Genomic DNA, 24,900 nt, shown 5'->3' with positions numbered 1-24,900 from the left:
CCGTTCGTCTTCGTTGAATGTTCAAAGATGCAGAGTTTTGACATTTCACTAACACTTTTTGTTTCTTCCCAGTTTCTCTTTTCTGTGTGTGCAGATTGAAGATGAAGGGCACAGAAGTAAGGTCGTCCAAGTGCAGCATTCATCTCCCACAGGTAAATGAGTAATGTTTCTCCTTGCAAAACGTCTCTGTTTTGATGCGCTTCCTTGCATTTGAATGGGCTTGCTGGATTTTAACGTGGAGGTAGACCTTGGGGTATATCTTTGGAGTTTGAGATGGCAAGTTGGACATACAGTACTTGTTGATAAAATGGAAATGTATTGGAGGTTTGATGACAGGACGTGATGTCAGAAAATTGGATATTGAATTTACAATGTATACTTGCTCTTTTTTTCTGCCACAGGGAGCTTTTGAATGCTGCGAAGAGAGAAGACGCCGGTTTTCATCGAAGTTTTTGTTAAGTAACTGTAACCTTTTTTCCGTGTGACGTCTATCGGGGAGGGAAGGGGGGGGGGTAAGGGGGAGGTGAAACTTGTGTCACCGGCGGTGGAAGCTACCCCTGCCTGGGTCTTTGGTCTGAAATTGGGATCATATCTCCAGCTTGGGATGGAGATATGTCCTCTTTGCAGGTCTTAGCCCCAGGACGACCGTTGTGAAAGTGTGTGTGGGGGTTGCCGGCTGTTTTGTTGCGTTCTGTTCATGTCTGTCTGTTTCGTCTCCCTATTTGTCCGGGCCCACTGTGTTCACCCTTGTTTCAGTTCCGTTCGTCTTCGTTGAATGTTCAAAGATGCAGAGTTTTGACATTTCACTAACACTTTTTGTTTCTTCCCAGTTTTCTCTTTTCTGTGTGTGCAGATTGAAGATGAAGGGCACAGAAGTAAGGTCGTCCAAGTGCAGCATTCATCTCCCACAGGTAAATGAGTAATGTTTCTCCTTGCAAAACGTCTCTGTTTTGATGCGCTTCCTTGCATTTGAATGGGCTTGCTGGATTTTAACGTGGAGGTAGACCTTGGGGTATATCTTTGGAGTTTGAGATGGCAAGTTGGACATACAGTACTTGTTGATAAAATGGAAATGTATTGGAGGTTTGATGACAGGACGTGATGTCAGAAAATTGGATATTGAATTTACAATGTATACTTGCTCTTTTTCTGCCACAGGGAGCTTTTGAATGCTGCGAAGAGAGAAGACGCCGGTTTTCATCGAAGTTTTTGTTAAGTAACTGTAACCTTTTTTCCGTGTGACTTCTATCGGGGAGGGAAGGGGGGGGGGGGGGGGTAAGGGGGAGGTGAACTTGTGTCACCGGCGGTGGAAGCTACCCCTGCCTGGGTCTTTGGTCTGAAATTGGGATCATATCTCCAGCTTGGGATGGAGATACTTTATACCATCTTGCTCACAGCCATTTTGAATTCACGTTCGTGTTTGTAGAACATAATGAAATTAGATGGATTGCATTTTGAAAGTGTACTCTAAATGCAACGTGCAAGTGCTACATACATGTACGCAAGCAAGTTAAGCGCATTATGACGGTTAAAAAACGTCACGGCAAAAATCAGCTGCAGCAGATATGCGCACACATTTTCGCAGAGCAAATGAAACACTCAATTTACTGTGCATTTCAGTTTGAGTGTATCGGCTTTGATAGCACACCTGTATGGAATACAAACGCAGATACAAATAGCCGTACAAAAGTTTGAGTTTTCCATAGGTTTGTGCACAAACATGGATGCGCCCATCAGCCATCACTTTGTACATCGAGTCAGCACTCTAGTAATTCAGTGTAGCTCTATGGCAGTAATGTAGTTTCTTCCTAATTGCTTCTTGAAATACGTGTTTTTGTGTTTGTGCATTGGTCATGTATTTTTGTAATACAGAGGATTTCATGTGGAAAATGTTGTTGCATTTTACCTGAATGCTATTAAAATGCATGTACATGTACATTTCCAGGTTTTGTTTATGCACTTGGAAACATGCCCAATTGCCTGAGAATTGCAATATGAAATTTTGGAACAAAAAGTAATCTTTTTAACAATAATTTTCTTTGCATTTCTGCCTGTACACAGACCCTGGAAATCAACGCCACAATTAATGCCCCTCCCCAGAAAGAACCGCACCGGCAGCAACCCCGTCAGTTCAGTCTTCAGCACACGACGCAACAAAGTCACCCAACCTACCTTAGACCTTCAGCACCGCAGGCAATATCGACACCTCGGACTCATGATGTGGTCAATTCCACGCTGGTGTAACAAGCCATTAAGCCTCAGGCATGTGCACTGGCTCTTCATGAGCCCAGTCTCTTAAACATCTCACCCATAGATTGTGTCAGCTGATGGTATTGTACAAATTGCAACATGATCAGAGAAATAGTAGTGGCAAGTTACACTGAGTGAGAGGAGGTAGTGTGAAATCACTGGTGCCAAGGTGGGCTGATGTGGACTACCATACCTCCTAACGTGGACAAGTAATACACTACTTACCCGAAATGAACCATGTTGTATTTGTTCTGTTACACCCATACATAATTCATTAGTTCCATTGGAAGAAATTCATTGGAATTCCATGGAACATCCCTCCCATGAAATGCGTATATACTGTCATTCTTGAAGGTTGCAGTGTGGTACCACTAGCAACCCGACTTGCATGTGCAATTGTTGCATAGCTCAGGGTTTCAGAGCTAATTATGGGGTACTTCTGTCCTGGTAGCACTGACTGGTTTACGTGCCTCATGCGTGTGCCGTGTGTGCAGGGTAGCTGCTTTTGCTTCCCAGACAAACCTATGCAAGTATGAATAATGCTTTAAGCTTCACTTGTTGTTACTGTACTACCGCCTATTGTCCAAAAGACTAGTCCATGACCCAAAGTGCTAAAAGCACAGCAACTAAAGAACTACATCACTGCAACTGGAGGTCTGTGTTGATGTGGGTGCTCTTGCAGACCATTTCTTGATAGCGCAACACCAGTGTGAACATTTTGTCAAGGGGAAGATTGCAGAAGTGCAATAACAAGTGAATTTCAGTACACACAAATTGAATAAATATTGTCTTGCATTAGGAGTATATAATCAGCTGTCCGGTGTATCTGTAGGTGAGGTGTTTATACAAAGTAAATATTGACTGTTCTAACGTGTGGTACAGTAAAAAGAGTTTCACTTAGTGATCCGTGGAGTGCTATATTTTCCCTCCACTCTTCCTTGAGAATATACTTACAATATGGTATGGATCACCTTGCAATGGTATCGTTTGATTGTACCACTCATTGCAGTCAATATTAGCATACATTGTACTTAAAAGGCAGTGGTGTAGTCAAGTACATTTCCATGAGTACGAAATGTACTGGAGTATGAGTATGAGTACTGCAACACTGCTAGAAGGCATATGAAGTGTGACTCATGAGAATGTGGAGGTGCACATTGATCTATGCAAGACAAAGCTTTGCTTACTGCATTTATTCTAGCTTTATATGAACATCTTCCATATGCCCAGTGACATCTGAAACATTTTTGTCATTGACCTGACCAATCACATTGCTTTATGACTATAACAATGAACAAGTAAGGGCGTTGTTTTCTTCTCTTGCTTTTGCAAAGTTTAAGGAAAACAAGACAAGTCCCTGCATGCTTGATTGATGCGGCATGATTGTCAACATCTGACATGGTTTCTGCACATCCACGTACTCTGGTTCATATTTAACTTATGTAACTTCTTGGAAGCTTCCATCCTATTGTTCATTTGTGTCTCGGTAAACAGTCAAAATGTGGTATTAAGCGCATTCAGTTTTGCTGTTGAACCACTGTTATTAACACATTGAACCCAACTTTTTCAACAACTCAGAATATAGTATAGGTAGATTTTTCTTTAGGACATTAATATCCATGATATATATACGTATATATTTTTAAGAAGGGGCTAAAGTCCAGCACTTTTTGAGTGAGAAAGCTAGAATTGTTTTGCTTGTATCCTATTGTGTATAGCTATCCAGAGATAAGTTGTGTCTAGTTTCTGTGCTGTTATAGTTTGGTTTTCGTATATGGCACATGATGTAGGGTTTGATATTTACTTTGCTAGCTTGTGATTTGCAACTTTGCCACAAACATTTAAGATAAATATAAAGATCATAAAATGATCACTTTTTTGTTATTAATTTCATTAATCAGAAATACAGGTGGAATGTAGGTTAGCTATACACATCAATCATATTGACAAATATGTTGGTTTGTATAAAAAAAAAAGGCCTCCTGTTTAAACGATATACTTAAAGTCTTTATTAGTTTAATTGTGTTGGACAATATATTTCAAATGATGTTTATTATATAAAAAAGTGATCACATAGGGAAATGGTTTCAGTAAATTATGTTTAAAAGAAATCATTTCTGCTATGCAAAATGTAAAAAAAAGGTTTAAATATTGTATGGTTTTACTTGTTTATGTATATTCATTTACTTTTACAAAATTGTGCAATTTATGAATTAATAACTGAGCTTTCAGACATTTGAGATGGAAAAAGTCAACATTGATACTAAAGGACCTAAGACAAGAAATGGGAAAATGGGGGGGGGGGGCGGAGCGTTTGTTGAATTCTTTATTTCAGTTATGCTGGTAGCTTTATTTATTTGACATGGTCCTACAGAAACTGCAATTGTTGCAATAAAGTAGTCCAAGTTATTCTTTTGCTAACTGCGAAAACTGTAAACTAATGAATGTACACATGTTTTTGTGAGAATAGATTGGTTTATTGTAACAATGTATGGTTATATTTTGTACAAATTATCCTACTTCCCATGCATGGATGCTGTGATTATGTTCAGTAATTTAGTTGTTTTAAGTCTATTTTCTTCGGTCAAGATAGAGGTTCTGAGTACAAACAATGTGCTTTTTAAAAATGAACGAGTGATTGTTTGAATTATTGTCTGGTACAATTTATGTTGCACATTGTGACTTGCTTTTCACAGAGTGCATGTACATGTAATATATGAATTCTGTAACGTATGTACTACTAGTATGTTATGTCCAGTGGCCCTAAGAGTGAAATAACATTATGTGAGACTTGCACTTGTGCGTTTAATATCTCCATTATTTAAGTTGTCATTGAGACTCAACTAGAAAAGACTCGAGTTGAAATCGTAATCTTTTCAATGAGGGAATAAATGTGTGTGCTTGTTGGTCGATATTAAACACTGTTCAACACCGGCTTGGAGTCTGGATGATGATACTGACCGGAGCCAAAGGCAAGGGTCGTTATCAGCATCCAGACTCAACCGGTCTTAAACAAAGTGTAGAATACCGGCCAAGCACATATTTATTTCCATTCATAAATACCTCTTCGGTCAAAAAATCTAAACTTTTGGTCCAAAAGTCAAAGGAAGTTAAAACTTATAGATTTCTTACAATTTTGTTCAACAATTTTACTACACTTTTTTTTCTCGAAACGCCCATCTAGCTATTTCATGTTATGTCCCTTTACATGGGTCAACTGTCGTAGGTCAACCAGCCCTAGTGTCAACATATCTAAACTCAACTTTGATTGGCTGGCCCGTGGGGTCGCATACAATTTGCATGTTCGGATATATCAGACATTCGTAGTGAGGCTCTGTAAACATGATCGTTTGATCCTCGGACTACCCAGGAGGCTAGTTTTACCACTCAACTTGAAGCAGCTGATATTTGTATAATTAAGAGCTCAATGGTAGTTGCCCCAGTCTAGTCTTGGGAAGGTCTATGTACATTGTTTCAAGTTGAAGCTCATGAGATTGATCAGTTGACATTCATGACATTGAATTGTATAGATTAGGGATAGGCAATGTGGCAATATTTATGAGGTTGGTACCTAGACAGGCTTGTAGGGGCATCAAGGTCTGCATATGCAAACCGCCCCCCCCCCCCCCACACACACACACACAAAGAAATAAAATCCACATTTTTGCTGAATATTTTTGTGAAGTAATTTGGCTCATCTATTACTTTCACCACTGCCTTTAAAAGATTACCTGCAACCATGATGCTTCAACTGAATAAAAATGACATAATAGTGCCATCCAGAGACTAATGTAATCAAGCCCCCCCCCCCTTCCTTGAGTTTGTCAAACTGCAAGTCTTACCCAATTATATGTTGGTCTGGTGTCTTTACCCCCCCCCCCCCCCCTCGTGCATACATGCCTGGTATTGGCTCAACTGTGGCTTCTATTAGTGATTTCTTGATTGGTCAAAACATTCAACACGGTGGCACTGTGTGTAACAAACTAACAGACATGTATGTTGTACATATGTGCTTATCTTCAACCAAATTTGAATTCTTATACTGATAGGTTGATACATGAAACAGGCATGCAACTCAAAATTTACAAGAAAAGGAGGAAATTCCAAACCACACAAGCCTTTGTACAGTATTTTTCAAAAATTGTAATGGCATTCATGAGAAGAAAAGAAAGAAGGAAATCAGCAGATCCAAGGAAAAATTGCATGCCTGATGGCAACAACAGTGTTATTATCCCATAATGGGCCACACTGCACCACACAACGCAAGACGCTTGCTGCACGTACGTATGTGGTAGATGAAAGCTGAAACGTGACGACAGCGTGCACGTAACTGTGCATGAAGTGTGCTGGAAGATGAATTGTTAAACCCACTCACACTCATGGAACACACAAAATAAAGCGCTTGAATGCCAATCACAAATTTGTTCTGAAAGCTTGCATAGATCCTTTTAATATTCTACATTTAATTCCAAAATCCTTCACCATAAAAATAAAGTCCTTAAAATAGCCAACTTATTTTAAAAAGTATTTCACTGCAAAAATTCCAAAAGATATTAACAGTTGCATAAAATAATCTCTCTGTTCAATCCTTACTGCCAAGCATATCAATAGGGCTCACTCAATGACGGTCATCTCTTGATTGCTTATTTTACGCAATCAAGCACGCATTGCGCAGTGTTAAAAATGTTCCAAACACACGCGCTTCTTGCTTGAAATGTGTTTGAAATACGACACAGCCGATGTGCGTTATTCAGTTGATGCTCAAAATGTTGATGCATGTGGCTGGTCTGTAGGAAATGACGTCATTTGAATGAGACCTATTGATATTGGACACCAATATAAGATTGTATGGTAGAATACATGTGACTTCATTGCATACACTACTTTGTACATCTCTCCTACATTAGAACAACATGCAGGACATGACCCCAATACATGTACTTTTTGTGCATAGTTAATTGGAATAACAAGCTTGACACAAATGTTTGGAACAACAAATGGGTATTGAAGGACAACTTGCAAACTAGATGGTGAGAAGAGGGCACTATTTACCATTCTGAAATGAACAGGACTGTTCATGTAGTCATCGAGGACAAAACGTGGACATCTGCGTTTCTGCTGTCAGAATAGCAGATTGAGTATTTTTTGAATGGTTCATTTTGTTCTGCTTTCCCGCCTTTGTGCTACCATAAATGCAGAATTTACTGTTTAATAAAATCCACTGTAGTGCTTTTATGCTACCTGAAATGCAGATTTTGCTTTTCCTCCCTTGCTGGAGGGAGAAAAAGTGGACATCTGCTTTTCTCTTGTTCAAAAATCAGATCAAACCGTTTCTGACGTTTCCATTTCCTGCTTTTGTGCTACCCAAAATGTATATTTTTGTTTTTTGCTTTTCTCATTTCTTAGAACCAGAAAAGCAAAACGAACCTTTGGTAACTACCATTTGTATTCTGCTTTTGGTTAAAAGGAAAATGAAACGGTGCTTCTGAGAAAAATAAGCACCGTTTCATTTTTCTTTGAGTGTAGGTTAACAGGGTTTTTTAGGCGTTCCCCCTTAAAGAGCTTCCACATCACAAAGTTACAAAATGAAAAATGTATTGTCGGAAAATGGCCATACTTCTGTTATCTGCTCTTCTGACAGCAGAAAAGCGATGTCCACTTTGTGTCCTCCTTGGGCCTTACCATAGTGTACCCAAAGTATCGCATTTGAGAAGTCTTTGCTGTGCGCAGTAAACCCATATGTGAGCTGCACAAGCATTACTTCAATAACATCTGAACATACTGGCATGCAATTTCAGTAGTTATTGCCTCCATTTTAAACAGATTCAATTTCAAAACATTGACTATTTTGGCAGTATACATTGCCCCCACAATATAATGGAGCCTTTTCATGTCAAGGTTCCTGTGAGATAACAAATACAACAAACTCTCTCCAGTTTTAAGTAACCAAAGTAACTGTACATGTGGGCATTGTTATGTTAGTACTGTTACTATTCTACGCAGAACAACCGGCCATTCGTACTAAAGTGACAAAGTGACATCAGTTCTCACGTAGCACATGAACAAAAAGGAGCCTTTTTCTCTAAATGTTTGAAATCGTTCACAAGAACAGCGAATACAGCAGCTGAACTATCAGCATGCTAGCATCGGTGGATTTATAGGATCTCCTCCAACTGTTTCTAATCTTAAGTTGTCAGACAAGTCAATTATTAATAACATCAGACATACATGCACTGTTCTTGTGAATATCAGATTTTTGACCCAGGGTGGCAAAAAGGTTCACTTTTTCTATTCACTTGGCACAATAAAATGTTTATGCATAGGCCTTGGTGGGAAAGACAATAGCAACGAAGTCCTATGTCCAATTTGATTGAAAGTTTGATAAGGTTTCCCTGTATTCTCAAGATGTACAGTATCCACTCAGCTATAACTTCAACAGGTAAGTTGTTATGGATCTAACTTAAGATTTGGAGCAATTTTGTTTTTGCTTCAAAAAAAAAAACCCAAAAGGCACAAATATCACAAGATCCTATGCATCTTCAAACAGAGAATGAGGCTTCCCAAAGTTATAAGTCATTTGATCAAATGTGGAGACACAGTGAGGGGTGATTGTGTGTATTACTAGAGATTCCTGAGGTCTGTTTCCACGCCATAGATCAGAGCCTTGAGTTGATGTAGCTCACTCTGCATCTTCTTTGATCTCTTAGCTGTCTGATGAATATTATGCAGCATGAACATATCACCATCTTCCCCAACACCCACTGTCACCTGTTCAGCATGGCAACAAAACAAGAAGGGTTTACATTACAAAGCACTGACAATGATCCAGGGCTAGGGATGTAGTTGATTCCATTCACAAGTCCACCACAAGTCCAGACACAAGTAATTCGTGAGTCCATCACAAGTCCAGGCACAAGATACACTGGATGCCTTTGTCAAAGCTCATTTGAATAGCTTGTGAGTTAAATTGGTGTTGGAGGACTTGTGGTGGACTTGCAGGGACTAGTGATGGACTCGACTACATCCCTGCAATGATGTCCTTGCAATCTTGATTTCAGTGACAACATCATTATGGACTAAGATGACATAACATCTCACTAACAGAATCTGCTTCTTGATTTAGTCAAGAGCACGTTTCATGGAATGCACCATTTTACTTTATATAATCGACATACAGATCGTTGTCATTTGATTGGTGGAACTCACATCATGTGGCATTCGTTATTGCTCCCATTCACGCCGGGGCTCAAAAAGTCCCATTCGCCTATGGGGAATGGGAAATACTATTGAACAGTTAGGATCATTCTTGTTCCATGACGCAGTTGTATGCAAATGCATGCTGGTGTGCGCGTTTAGCATTGCACGTAGCCAGCGTTGGGTTCAAACATTTTCGTGAAGGGGTGGTTTGGAAGAGAAAAATACATTTTCAACCAATTTTATATTGAAATAAAAGTTCAAATATCAAATGACAAGGATCTATGTGTCAGTTATATAAAACAAATATAAAAGTTCGACATGTTTTTGTACATGGTGGAAGTGTGGCCTTTATTTATGGAGGTAGTCCAGTAAAATGGCCACATATGGGGCTAAGCATGACCCAGCCTTTGGGGTACTTGTTCGCAGTGTCCGCACCACGATCTGCATGAACTGCACTATAGCTGACCAACATAGGAAAGTAGAAAACAGCAACGGACAAATGCAAACTAACAACATGACTGACATGAACAGACAATACTCCACCTTGTAGAGTTGCTTCTCAACATCCTTGAGTTGGTTTCTCAAGATTCGGGTATCATTCTTGAAACCTTCTATCTCCAGATTCCGTCGCTTCTCCATGGCCTCATACCGCTGGTTCATCAGGTGTAAACGCTTAGCAAGCTTTTCCGTCTTATCCTGTGGATAAATAACCACAAGAATGAATGGTACTAGAAACAGGTTTCGGCAATAGATCAGAAATGGCTTAAACTTTGCATGAGCAGTTGGTACTGTTTGAATATCAGAGTTTATTTTGTTCACTTTTCGATAGCAATCAGAACAATCCACTGAAGGGAATTTGAAGTCGGAATTCTATTTTTGATACATTTTGGTACCAACAAAATAGGATTACATAATAATCCTGTTTTAATCCTAAAAATGTGATAAATAGTGATATGACAGTATTCTACCAATACACACACACAAATATGTACTCATGCCATCAGTTTCTGTCATGAGAAAGTATAGGTCATGAAAAACTGACTGGACCTTTTTTTTTACGTTTTGCGTAATTTGTTTCGCTTCAGTGACTTCTAATATTTCAGCCTTCGAAAATGTCCTTCCGTTACCGAAAAAATACATATTTTTAATTTATTTTCAAAACTTGCAGTATGAATGCAATGAAAGTTATTGTGCAAAGCAAGTTTAGGTAGGCCTTCAATATGACATTATAACTGACACTGCTGTACGTATCGTTTTTTAATTACAATTAATTAAATCCCGTCCTTCCGTTACCAAATTGGTAACGGAAGGACGGTAACGGAAGGACAAATGTTATTTTTATCAAATGTAACGACATTTGTGCTCATGTTTGAAAAATGAAAATCACTGCAACTACATGCATGTATAATGCGCATTGAAAGGACATTCATGTGACCCACCTTCACAAAGCTGGTATGAGCAGGGCAAGGTGTTCATTACAAAGGATGGCACAGGCATATGTATAACATGTACATGTACAATGTACATGTATGACAATGTACCGGTACTCATACATGTATGGAGTTGTTGCAGAAAATCAAATCATTAAGTTGCTGCTATCACCATTCATGGACAATAGAGAAAGATACAATTTCTGTGAAGCCATTCCAGAAGCAAATTAAGTAAAAAATGAGATGGCAGAAAGTACCAGTGCTATTGGGCACTTTCATACAATTTACATGTGTAAGACATGTGAGGTGCAATTTTTGACAAATTAAGTTAACAACTTCAGGCTGGATGTTTATAAGATAATTATTGTTAATACTCTAAATCATTAAAATTTGATTTCAAACACTGAATTTAGAGTTCAATTAAAAGCAACACCTAAAACATTTTTTAAAGCACAATGATTCTGAAGCCATCAGTTCTACCTGTAGATGTTTTTAATGTACATGTAAGCTGGTCGCCCCTGCCCCCCCCCCCCACCCTTTAGGTAAACCACTGAACCTACTGGTGTTATTATTAAAAGTTGTTGGTGAACATGTAACCAATATACTCAAGTGCTCAAATACTGTGTATTTAAAACTTTTAAGGATTAAGGTGATGGGTTTGAAGTCCATTTCTGTAGTTGTCTTGTGTTCGTGAATTATGTGTTTTTGGTTGTTTTCATTTTTCATTTGTTATCATTAATTAGCAGGCTTCTATCTTTATCTCAATAGTTTCTTGGGTATAATTATTTATGCCAGGTCTGCATATTGTTGATTTCACATTCAGTTACACATTTCAGCAATTTATTTCACTTGTATAATTAGTGTAAATTCACATTTTATTCATGCTATAATTGAGTAAACCTTTTGTCCTTCCGTTACCGTCCTTCCGCTACCAAATTATAATCCACTTAAGACATTGTAATTATATCACCGAAACACTTAAAGTCAAATGAAAGGTGGTATAGTATAGATAAAGCCGCAGGGATTCCATTTCCTACCTTTGAAATATAATTGCCCCATAAAATTCACAGAGTTTATGCAAAACGCGTGTAAGTTGGAAAACCCTCGTCCGTTTTACCGTCCTTCCGTTACCGACCTCATTAATATTCATAATTCATTAACGAGAGGTATGCATGCCCCCCAAAAGTGTGGAAATTGAAGGTAGCATTATAGCAATACCATTGTGACATTTGCTTGCTGTAACTAATAACAGTGGCTGTGATAGGCACATTTGAAATTTTGTTTAATGAGCGAAAACGTCCTTCCGTTACCGTGGAATTGCCCAAAAGCAGTAAAAAATTCTGAGCTCTCCATAGGTTTGTGCACAAAAATGGACGCACCCAGCAGTGTACATTCTGTACAGTAAGTTAAGTCTCTAGTCATTTTAAGCTACAGTCCATCATTTGCAGCTATCCAAAAAGTAACTGATGTAATTATCGTTGAAAAACATACTTGGTTGGTTGACAGTACTAAATTCTCTCTGAAATTATTCTTTCTGACATGCTGTCGTTTTGAAGAAATCAACAAAAGAAGGTCTTCAGACGCATCGTTGGAAATTTCTGTTAGTAGTTCGCTTTTTTATTTGGCGAAGCACGCACAAGCGTTGACACGATGCAAACGTGCGCGCAGTTGCCTTAATTCATCGTATCAGTGCATGACACCGCGTAGCTGCAATCGGCTCAATGAGAATGTGTCTCAATTCAGGCCCAATTCAAAACATGATTCAGCAACATGATTCAGCAACTTTTATTTGAAATCGAGATCCGCAGGCCCGGTTCTGTGTTTTTTTTGTCCCGTTCTGTTCACAAACTCATCTATGTTTCAAGTCACAGACCATACAGGGATGAAACTGGCCTATGGGGAAAAAATCTGAAAATAGGCCGGCCAAAATTCTGTGTCCGAAATCTGGGCTGCGCCGCAAGTACACATACGTACTATATGTACAATAAACTTCGTGTTCAATTTCTGGACATCGCCTCCTTTTTTTCTTTTACATGTACATGTAGATCCAAATGAAATTTTACGATGTGAAAAATGTTCAGTGTTTCCATAAGATTAAAAAGCCCGAATTAGGGTTGGAGTTTCTGACTCGTAATTAAAGAAATTCACATCTTACTTGAGACACGGAGAAAGTCAAGGAAAAAGTCCAAGACAACAAGTCCACTAACGCATGGTAGGTGGAACTGGAAAAAGTTTGGCATTAGGCCTGCCGTCTTTTTCGTACAACAACTGCCGGTGAAATTTGTCTTCTATGCTCTCCTCGCCTTCCTCAAGATTTTGCATGGAAGAGATCGTCAGACTAAAACCACCACGTTGCAATCATTCAGTATCATTTGTACAACACTGAATAAAGTAGATCTGCCAAAGTCCAAAATGCTCCTTATGTGCGATTACCCCAATAGTTTGATTGCAGCTTTTGAGGGGGCCATTCAGTTGTGACTTTGTAACAAGATTCTTTTGTTTTGCTAACTTTTGAAAAAAAAATGATTTCTGAATGGAAAAGTTAGTTCTTTTTTTAAAGCAATTCAAACGAATTTGCTTGAAAATGATCATTATTGTATTGTATTTAACTTGAAATGATTTCTTTGTGCAGGAAGCTTCTCTATAATGCCCACCTCAATTTCCAAGTTCTGTGTTTGTCTCTCTTCCAGTGCATGATCTGAGATGACTAAGACGTCATCTTTGGAGACATCTAGTTGTTCCTTACATCGATCCAGCTCCTGTAGTAGACGGTCCTTCTCTGCCATCCAGACTCGCTCCTGAGATCGTCCTTCATACTTCAGCTCTAGATAGTCCTTAGTGCTGTCATACAACATCTGCTGTGTACGATGTAACCTATTAACAGAAGAATGTCCATGACAAGTGATGTATGATGGTTGAACAAGGTAGCTGAATAAAGGATACACATTCTACTTTTGTTTAAAGAACGGTAAGTGTCTTATTAGTCATTCATAAGATTTCATTTCATTTTGCGTCGGGGTGATGTAAATCAAATTAGGTTTTGCCCTTCACCGACATATAAACACTGTATACTCTCTGTGTTACCTCCCGAGTGAAAGTTGAAAAAAATCACTCCGGTCAAACCCATGACCCTCCTGCTTTCTAGTGCAGATGTCTTACCACTTGACCACCGAGCTAACGGGATCAGTTGGCTGGTTCGAATCTGATGTACATAGCAGCGGGTACTACATTAACTATTCATAAGATGGTAAGACATCTGCAATAGAAAGCAGGAGGTCGTGGGTTCGAGTCCCACCGGAGTGATTTTTTTCCAACTTTCACTCGGGAGGAAACACACTGAGAATACAGTGTTTATACATCGGTGATGGACAAAACCTAATTTGGTTTTATTAGTCAATTGACTCATGTAATTTCAGCAAGCACACACTGCATATGCCTCCATGTTATTTTGGCAAGATGTGTTGCCAATATACTAGTGTGGAAAGACTGTGGTTTCTAAAATAACTAAGATCAAAGTGCTTTACATTATTATTACCCCTGATCATTGGGCCAATGAAACATTGCAAATACAATCTCAGCTTCCTGTGGAATATGGATTTTTATTCACGAGAAAGTCATTTTAGTCATGTTCCCTGACAGTATTTTATAAACTATTGAATAGGATGGTGCCAGACTATTTTTGCATTCTAGCCTCACTTTCAATTTTTATTTTAAATGTGGCTTAAAAACATTAGGGTATGTTTAACAACAAATTTAAATTTTCATTAAAGCAGACTGGTATTAATTTGTAATTAATTTTATGTCACTGCTTTAATTTCTCTTTGCAAGTTCCAAATATGAAGATTTTACCTCGCTTTCAATTTAATATAGTCGACTCCTGAATAAAGCCCATACAGCTCGGTGTAGTCATTTCGACGCAAGGTAGCTAAAATCAATCACAATTGCGATCTCTGTTCTCACAGGTACCCATTTACTCCTGGGTGGGGCGAAGCAATGAGTGACAAAGTGTCTTGCCAAAGGGAACATGCACCATAACCCCAGGCTGGACTCGAACCCACAACCTGTAGAATTACCCACAGACAACGAGTTCAATGCTCCAGACCATGAGACCAGGGCACTCCACATATTTAGAAATGTTTTGCCAATTCATGCAACAACACAAACACCAGGTAATATAATCTATTTGAAACCCCTGCCCGTTGTCCAAACTGCACACATGTGCATTTATCTTTATTGGTACCTTCAAGGATGTAACTGGGGTCCAAGTTGCTGGAGGGCCCTAAAGGGACCTCAGTTTCTAGTAGGAGGCAGTCTTTGAGCAGAGGGGTCCATGCCCCTCATCCTCCTCCCCTATCATTAGCTATGCCACTGGGCACCTTTGTCAAGTTCATTTAAGATTATAAGGAATCAATGAAGGGAGTTCCTACTTTTCATTGAGGGAGTGAATCTTGGAGCGATCTCTCTCAATCACAGTCTGCATCTCTTCCATCCTGACCCTACGATCCTCCAGCAAGGCTTCCGTCTGCTCTCTAGATAGCTCAGCTTGTTCCTTCATCTGAGATTGTAGAGCTTCAATCTGTAGCAACAGACTCTCTGGCTCTGCCTGCTGCTGGTCTGAATCAGGATGGACAGCTTTGGGCTGGGCGCTGTTGGACTGAAATGAGGATTGGAAAATATTGATGGATGGTAACAGGATCAACCTGCTGGTACAGACTCGGACAAAAGAAACCACCATTTTGGAGATGATCTGATCAATTATCGTGATTGAAGCAACTTTACTGGGATAACGTATGTAACTAAACTCACTTCTCAGGGGAGTAACTACAGGTAATTTCATCAGCTGATCAAGGAATTATCAACACACCTACCAAAAGCTGCAACAGATATATATATTTACTATTAATACTATGAAAGTAAGTAAAGTCTGTCATTAGCCAATACATCTCCGGTTTCAAAGGCATGAAACGACCGAGGATATTTTTTTATCCCCCCTGGATAGGATGCCAGTCCATTGCAGGTTACTTCCCAGCTAATATCGGTACCCATTTATACTCCTGGGTGGAGAGAGGCAAGTGGGGGTGAAGTGGCTTGCCCAAGGACACACATATAACCGGCAACTAGATTCGGACCCCTGACCCTCTGATCATGAGTCACAAACCTTAACCATATTAATGCTTAAAAAAAACTTAAAATCCCATAGACCTTATAAATAGTTAATGCGATGCCCACTGCCATGTACCAATACATCAGATTCGAGCCAGCCAACCGATCCCATTAGCTCAGTGGTCAAGTGGTAAAACATCTGCACTAGAAAGCAGGAGGTTGTGGGTTCGAGTCCCAACCGAGTGATTTTTTCCAACTTTTACTCAGGAGGTAACACACTGAGTATTCAGTGTTTATACATCAATGAAGGGCAAAACCTGATTTGACATACATTGTATTAATACTATGATCCACTAGTTTATCTGACCAACAAATACTAAAAATGGGCCTGATATGGTTGGTATGAGATCTGAGGAGTGTTGGCTTTGCAATGTTTTATCAACCACCCTTTGCCTCAACCATACCGGTATGTAATCTCTACCTACCTTTTGTGTTAGCAGTAACTCTGTGTTGTGCATTCCTCCGTGTTCTGTTGTTCTGTGGTCTGCTTGGCACTTCGGCTTTTAAACCCAATATTTCACCCTCTGGAGAAAAAAAAACCAGACAGGCAAGTAAGAAGAAAACATGAGACGTCTTGGAAATTACAGGTTACACCTTCATATACCTTTGAAATCTGATGGACAGTGTGTGCAGATATATAATTGTTTGCCAGAATACAATGCAATGTTCAAAGTTGGGTCAAAAGTCTTCTAATGCCCGACTGTAATTCATTGTAATAAACCAGTTCTGTATTTCAATGACCTGAGGTCATTTGGGATAACATTGCTGACACGATGTTAGGCGATGTTACGCGCACGACCACTCTGGTGGTAATTTACACACAAGCGTCGCGCACCCGCATTCATGCACCTTTGATCGTTCTACTATCCCGAATGACCGGTGACCCATATCGTTGTGCACATAAGCAGTTGAAATACCGAACTGGCTTATCCATGGCATTCCTTGAGTTGTTTGCTTGTTTGGAAAAGGATGAGACATTTAGGACAACTTGAAGAACTGTTGACACTTAAAATACCCAATACAAGGGAACTTGACTAGGTTTACTCTTAATAATGTTCAAATGGGGGCAGTTCCGCAGTGTCAGACGTACATTTTGGGCAATTCAACAGTGTATGTAATTGTAGTTATAATCACGGGGTAGATTTTAATTCTGATAAAACATATCAGTTAGTCACTAGTTACTTTGATGAGTCAAAGAAGAAATTATTCATCCAACTTTGTTGCTGTAGTAGAAATTGGCTCAAAACACCGGACGTACTCAGACAAATCAATTTTTTGTATTGTCATCAATTGATTTTCCATTTACAAGTAACAGCCAAACTGTTGAACTTGTTAGGGAATGTACAACATTTGCTTTTGCTGCAATGTTCAAAATAAGTGCATCTGGGGGATTAGTGTGCTATAAAAAAATATTGTTAAAGGGCATGTACAACATTTGCTTTTGCTGCAATAATCAGAAATAAATGGATTTGGAGGATTAGTATGTTTTAGCAAATATTGTTAAAATGACTTGTTTCACGTTTTGGGCTTGTAGATGTTGGAAAAACCAAGAAAACCATTCATGTTCTTGTAGTCTGGTTCACAGACCCCATTTAAGATGAAACGGAGAATTTATAGACTTTGGGGGATTGTAAGATCAGAGAGGCAGTCTAGTAGGCTTGTACCCCTTCAAAGGTGTGTAATCAATTGCACAGAAAACACAGAATAACTAATTATGAAAAATTAGGAGTAGTTTTAAAAAAAAAACAGTTTTCTCCATTGCTGGTCGGCCGACCAGCGTTGGAAAAATACCATTTTTTTTTTTAAATGTCAGCACACCAGGAGCCACGATTTTACAGGATGCTTTAGGCTGTCATTCCCTAAAGTTGAAAAAAATCACTCCGGTCGAACCCATGACCTCCTGCTTTCTAGTGCAGATGTCTTACCACTTGACCACCGAGCTAACGGGATCAGTTGGCTGGTTCGAATCTGATGTACATAGCAGCGGGTACTACATTAACTATTCATAAGATGGTAAGACATCTGCAATAGAAAGCAGGAGGTCGTGGGTTCGAGTCCCACCGGAGTGATTTTTTTCCAACTTTCACTCGGGAGGAAACACACTGAGAATACAGTGTTTATACATCGGTGATGGACAAAACCTAATTTGGTTTTATTAGTCAATTGACTCATGTAATTTCAGCAAGCACACACTGCATATGCCTCCATGTTATTTTGGCAAGATGTGTTGCCAATATACCAGTGTGGAAAGACTGTGGTTTCTAAAATAACTAAGATCAAAGTGCTTTACATTATTATTACCCCTGATCATTGGGCCAATGAAACATTGCAAATACAATCTCAGCTTCCTGTGGAATATGGATTTTTATTCACGAGGAAGTCATTTTAGTCATGTTCCCTGACAGTATTTTATAAACTATTGAATAGGATGGTGCCAGACTATTTTTGCATTCTAGCCTCACTTTCAATTTTTATTTTAAATGTGGCTTAAAAACATTAGGGTATGTTTAACAACAAATTTAAATTTTCATTAAAGCAGACTGGTATTAATTTGTAATTAATTTTATGTCACTGCTTTAATTTCTCTTTGCAAGTTCCAAATATGAAGATTTTACCTCGCTTTCAATTTAATATAGTCGACTCCTGAATAAAGCCCATACAGCTCGGTGTAGTCATTTCGACGCAAGGTAGCTAAAATCAATCACAATTGCGATCTCTGTTCTCACAGGTACCCATTTACTCCTGGGTGGGGCGAAGCAATGAGTGACAAAGTGTCTTGCCAAAGGGAACATGCACCATAACCCCAGGCTGGACTCGAACCCACAACCTGTAGAATTACCCGCAGACAACGAGTTCAATGCTCCAGACCATGAGGCCAGGGCACTCCACATATTTAGAAATGTTTTGCCAATTCATGCAACAACACAAACACCAGGTAATATAATCTATTTGAAACCCCTGCCCGTTGTCCAAACTGCACACATGTGCATTTATCTTTATTGGTACCTTCAAGGATGTAACTGGGGTCCAAGTTGCTGGAGGGCCCTAAAGGGACCTCAGTTTCTAGTAGGAGGCAGTCTTTGAGCAGAGGGGTCCATGCCCCTCATCCTCCTCCCCTATCATTAGCTATGCCACTGGGCACCTTTGTCAAGTTCATTTAAGATTATAAGGAATCAATGAAGGGAGTTCCTACTTTTCATTGAGGGAGTGAATCTTGGAGCGATCTCTCTCAATCACAGTCTGCATCTCTTCCATCCTGACCCTACGATCCTCCAGCAAGGCTTCCGTCTGCTCTCTAGATAGCTCAGCTTGTTCCTTCATCTGAGATTGTAGAGCTTCAATCTGTAGCAACAGACTCTCTGGCTCTGCCTGCTGCTGGTCTGAATCAGGATGGACAGCTTTGGGCTGGGCGCTGTTGGACTGAAATGAGGATTGGAAAATATTGATGGATGGTAACAGGATCAACCTGCTGGTACAGACTCGGACAAAAGAAACCACCCTTTTGGAGATGATCTGATCAATTATCGTGATTGAAGCAACTTTACTGGGATAACGTATGTAACTAAACTCACTTCTCAGGGGAGTAACTACAGGTAATTTCATCAGCTGATCAAGGAATTATCAACACACCTACCAAAAGCTGCAACAGATATATATATTTACTATTAATACTATGAAAGTAAGTAAAGTCTGTCATTAGCCAATACATCTCCGGTTTCAAAGGCATGAAACGACCGAGGATATTTTTTTATCCCCCCTGGATAGGATGCCAGTCCATTGCAGGTTACTTCCCAGCTAATATCGGTACCTATTTATACTCCTGGGTGGAGAGAGGCAAGTGGGGGTGAAGTGGCTTGCCCAAGGACACACATATAACCGGCAACTAGATTCGGACCCCTGACCCTCTGATCATGAGTCACAAACCTTAACCATATTAATGCTTAAAAAAAACTTAAAATCCCATAGACCTTATAAATAGTTAATGCGATGCCCGCTGCCATGTACCAATACATCAGATTCGAGGCAGCCAACCGATCCCATTAGCTCAGTGGTCAAGTGGTAAAACATCTGCACTAGAAAGCAGGAGGTTGTGGGTTCGAGTCCCAACCGAGTGATTTTTTCCAACTTTTACTCAGGAGGTAACACACTGAGTATTCAGTGTTTATACATCAATGAAGGGCAAAACCTGATTTGACATACATTGTATTAATACTATGATCCACTAGTTTATCTGACCAACAAATACTAAAAATGGGCCTGATATGGTTGGTATGAGATCTGAGGAGTGTTGGCTTTGCAATGTTTTATCAACCACCCTTTGCCTCAACCATACCGGTATGTAATCTCTACCTACCTTTTGTGTTAGCAGTAACTCTGTGTTGTGCATTCCTCCGTGTTCTGTTGTTCTGTGGTCTGCTTGGCACTTCGGCTTTTAAACCCAATATTTCACCCTCTGGAAAAAAAAAACCAGACATTGCTGGTCGGCCGACCAGCGTTGGAAAAATACCATTTTTTTTAAAAAATGTCAGCACACCAGGAGCCACGATTTTACAGGATGCTTTAGGCTGTCATTCCCTAAAGTTGAAAAAAATCACTCCGGTCGAACCCATGACCTCCTGCTTTCTAGTGCAGATGTCTTACCACTTGACCACCGAGCTAACGGGATCAGTTGGCTGGTTCGAATCTGATGTACATAGCAGCGGGTACTACATTAACTATTCATAAGATGGTAAGACATCTGCAATAGAAAGCAGGAGGTCGTGGGTTCGAGTCCCACCGGAGTGATTTTTTTCCAACTTTCACTCGGGAGGAAACACACTGAGAATACAGTGTTTATACATCGGTGATGGACAAAACCTAATTTGGTTTTATTAGTCAATTGACTCATGTAATTTCAGCAAGCACACACTGCATATGCCTCCATGTTATTTTGGCAAGATGTGTTGCCAATATACTAGTGTGGAAAGACTGTGGTTTCTAAAATAACTAAGATCAAAGTGCTTTACATTATTATTACCCCTGATCATTGGGCCAATGAAACATTGCAAATACAATCTCAGCTTCCTGTGGAATATGGATTTTTATTCACGAGGAAGTCATTTTAGTCATGTTCCCTGACAGTATTTTATAAACTATTGAATAGGATGGTGCCAGACTATTTTTGCATTCTAGCCTCACTTTCAATTTTTATTTTAAATGTGGCTTAAAAACATTAGGGTATGTTTAACAACAAATTTAAATTTTCATTAAAGCAGACTGGTATTAATTTGTAATTAATTTTATGTCACTGCTTTAATTTCTCTTTGCAAGTTCCAAATATGAAGATTTTACCTCGCTTTCAATTTAATATAGTCGACTCCTGAATAAAGCCCATACAGCTCGGTGTAGTCATTTCGACGCAAGGTAGCTAAAATCAATCACAATTGCGATCTCTGTTCTCACAGGTACCCATTTACTCCTGGGTGGGGCGAAGCAATGAGTGACAAAGTGTCTTGCCAAAGGGAACATGCACCATAACCCCAGGCTGGACTCGAACCCACAACCTGTAGAATTACCCGCAGACAACGAGTTCAATGCTCCAGACCATGAGGCCAGGGCACTCCACATATTTAGAAATGTTTTGCCAATTCATGCAACAACACAAACACCAGGTAATATAATCTATTTGAAACCCCTGCCCGTTGTCCAAACTGCACACATGTGCATTTATCTTTATTGGTACCTTCAAGGATGTAACTGGGGTCCAAGTTGCTGGAGGGCCCTAAAGGGACCTCAGTTTCTAGTAGGAGGCAGTCTTTGAGCAGAGGGGTCCATGCCCCTCATCCTCCTCCCCTATCATTAGCTATGCCACTGGGCACCTTTGTCAAGTTCATTTAAGATTATAAGGAATCAATGAAGGGAGTTCCTACTTTTCATTGAGGGAGTGAATCTTGGAGCGATCTCTCTCAATCACAGTCTGCATCTCTTCCATCCTGACCCTACGATCCTCCAGCAAGGCTTCCGTCTGCTCTCTAGATAGCTCAGCTTGTTCCTTCATCTGAGATTGTAGAGCTTCAATCTGTAGCAACAGACTCTCTGGCTCTGCCTGCTGCTGGTCTGAATCAGGATGGACAGCTTTGGGCTGGGCGCTGTTGGACTGAAATGAGGATTGGAAAATATTGATGGATGGTAACAGGATCAACCTGCTGGTACAGACTCGGACAAAAGAAACCACCCTTTTGGAGATGATCTGATCAATTATCGTGATTGAAGCAACTTTACTGGGATAACGTATGTAACTAAACTCACTTCTCAGGGGAGTAACTACAGGTAATTTCATCAGCTGATCAAGGAATTATCAACACACCTACCAAAAGCTGCAACAGATATATATATTTACTATTAATACTATGAAAGTAAGTAAAGTCTGTCATTAGCCAATACATCTCCGGTTTCAAAGGCATGAAACGACCGAGGATATTTTTTTATCCCCCCTGGATAGGATGCCAGTCCATTGCAGGTTACTTCCCAGCTAATATCGGTACCTATTTATACTCCTGGGTGGAGAGAGGCAAGTGGGGGTGAAGTGGCTTGCCCAAGGACACACATATAACCGGCAACTAGATTCGGACCCCTGACCCTCTGATCATGAGTCACAAACCTTAACCATATTAATGCTTAAAAAAAACTTAAAATCCCATAGACCTTATAAATAGTTAATGCGATGCCCGCTGCCATGTACCAATACATCAGATTCGAGGCAGCCAACCGATCCCATTAGCTCAGTGGTCAAGTGGTAAAACATCTGCACTAGAAAGCAGGAGGTTGTGGGTTCGAGTCCCAACCGAGTGATTTTTTCCAACTTTTACTCAGGAGGTAACACACTGAGTATTCAGTGTTTATACATCAATGAAGGGCAAAACCTGATTTGACATACATTGTATTAATACTATGATCCACTAGTTTATCTGACCAACAAATACTAAAAATGGGCCTGATATGGTTGGTATGAGATCTGAGGAGTGTTGGCTTTGCAATGTTTTATCAACCACCCTTTGCCTCAACCATACCGGTATGTAATCTCTACCTACCTTTTGTGTTAGCAGTAACTCTGTGTTGTGCATTCCTCCGTGTTCTGTTGTTCTGTGGTCTGCTTGGCACTTCGGCTTTTAAACCCAATATTTCACCCTCTGGAAAAAAAAAACCAGACATTGCTGGTCGGCCGACCAGCGTTGGAAAAATACCATTTTTTTTTAAAAATGTCAGCACACCAGGAGCCACGATTTTACAGGATGCTTTAGGCTGTCATTCCCTAAAGTTGAAAAAAATCACTCCGGTCGAACCCATGACCTCCTGCTTTCTAGTGCAGATGTCTTACCACTTGACCACCGAGCTAACGGGATCAGTTGGCTGGTTCGAATCTGATGTACATAGCAGCGGGTACTACATTAACTATTCATAAGATGGTAAGACATCTGCAATAGAAAGCAGGAGGTCGTGGGTTCGAGTCCCACCGGAGTGATTTTTTTCCAACTTTCACTCGGGAGGAAACACACTGAGAATACAGTGTTTATACATCGGTGATGGACAAAACCTAATTTGGTTTTATTAGTCAATTGACTCATGTAATTTCAGCAAGCACACACTGCATATGCCTCCATGTTATTTTGGCAAGATGTGTTGCCAATATACTAGTGTGGAAAGACTGTGGTTTCTAAAATAACTAAGATCAAAGTGCTTTACATTATTATTACCCCTGATCATTGGGCCAATGAAACATTGCAAATACAATCTCAGCTTCCTGTGGAATATGGATTTTTATTCACGAGGAAGTCATTTTAGTCATGTTCCCTGACAGTATTTTATAAACTATTGAATAGGATGGTGCCAGACTATTTTTGCATTCTAGCCTCACTTTCAATTTTTATTTTAAATGTGGCTTAAAAACATTAGGGTATGTTTAACAACAAATTTAAATTTTCATTAAAGCAGACTGGTATTAATTTGTAATTAATTTTATGTCACTGCTTTAATTTCTCTTTGCAAGTTCCAAATATGAAGATTTTACCTCGCTTTCAATTTAATATAGTCGACTCCTGAATAAAGCCCATACAGCTCGGTGTAGTCATTTCGACGCAAGGTAGCTAAAATCAATCACAATTGCGATCTCTGTTCTCACAGGTACCCATTTACTCCTGGGTGGGGCGAAGCAATGAGTGACAAAGTGTCTTGCCAAAGGGAACATGCACCATAACCCCAGGCTGGACTCGAACCCACAACCTGTAGAATTACCCGCAGACAACGAGTTCAATGCTCCAGACCATGAGGCCAGGGCACTCCACATATTTAGAAATGTTTTGCCAATTCATGCAACAACACAAACACCAGGTAATATAATCTATTTGAAACCCCTGCCCGTTGTCCAAACTGCACACATGTGCATTTATCTTTATTGGTACCTTCAAGGATGTAACTGGGGTCCAAGTTGCTGGAGGGCCCTAAAGGGACCTCAGTTTCTAGTAGGAGGCAGTCTTTGAGCAGAGGGGTCCATGCCCCTCATCCTCCTCCCCTATCATTAGCTATGCCACTGGGCACCTTTGTCAAGTTCATTTAAGATTATAAGGAATCAATGAAGGGAGTTCCTACTTTTCATTGAGGGAGTGAATCTTGGAGCGATCTCTCTCAATCACAGTCTGCATCTCTTCCATCCTGACCCTACGATCCTCCAGCAAGGCTTCCGTCTGCTCTCTAGATAGCTCAGCTTGTTCCTTCATCTGAGATTGTAGAGCTTCAATCTGTAGCAACAGACTCTCTGGCTCTGCCTGCTGCTGGTCTGAATCAGGATGGACAGCTTTGGGCTGGGCGCTGTTGGACTGAAATG

The 24,900-nt window shown here is 39.9% G+C and overlaps 1 protein-coding gene and 1 long non-coding RNA gene across 2 annotated transcripts; one reads left to right on the top strand and one right to left on the bottom strand.

The window, feature by feature from the left end:
* Positions 1–400: 400 nt before the first annotated feature.
* LOC119721863 lies at positions 401–5,046 on the top strand. Its single transcript, XR_005270324.1, has 2 exons — positions 401–459; positions 2,062–5,046. It is a non-coding gene; the product is annotated as an uncharacterized LOC119721863 (long non-coding RNA).
* A 1,624-nt stretch (positions 5,047–6,670) lies between these two features.
* On the bottom strand, positions 6,671–24,850 carry LOC119721861 (coiled-coil domain-containing protein 77-like; the record flags this gene model as incomplete). Its single annotated transcript, XM_038191802.1, has 4 exons — positions 6,671–9,018; positions 9,991–10,143; positions 13,532–13,751; positions 24,666–24,850. Coding segments are annotated over 4 exons (705 nt in total), but the record flags the coding sequence as incomplete, so codon positions are not given.
* Positions 24,851–24,900: the final 50 nt, after the last annotated feature.

The sequence above is a fragment of the Patiria miniata genome, unplaced genomic scaffold (assembly GCF_015706575.1).
Source record: "Patiria miniata isolate m_02_andy unplaced genomic scaffold, ASM1570657v1 HiC_scaffold_14, whole genome shotgun sequence".
Lineage (NCBI taxonomy): Eukaryota > Metazoa > Echinodermata > Asteroidea > Valvatida > Asterinidae > Patiria > Patiria miniata.
Note: the sequence above shows the minus strand (reverse complement) of the source record. Positions and strands in the feature narration are given on the sequence as shown.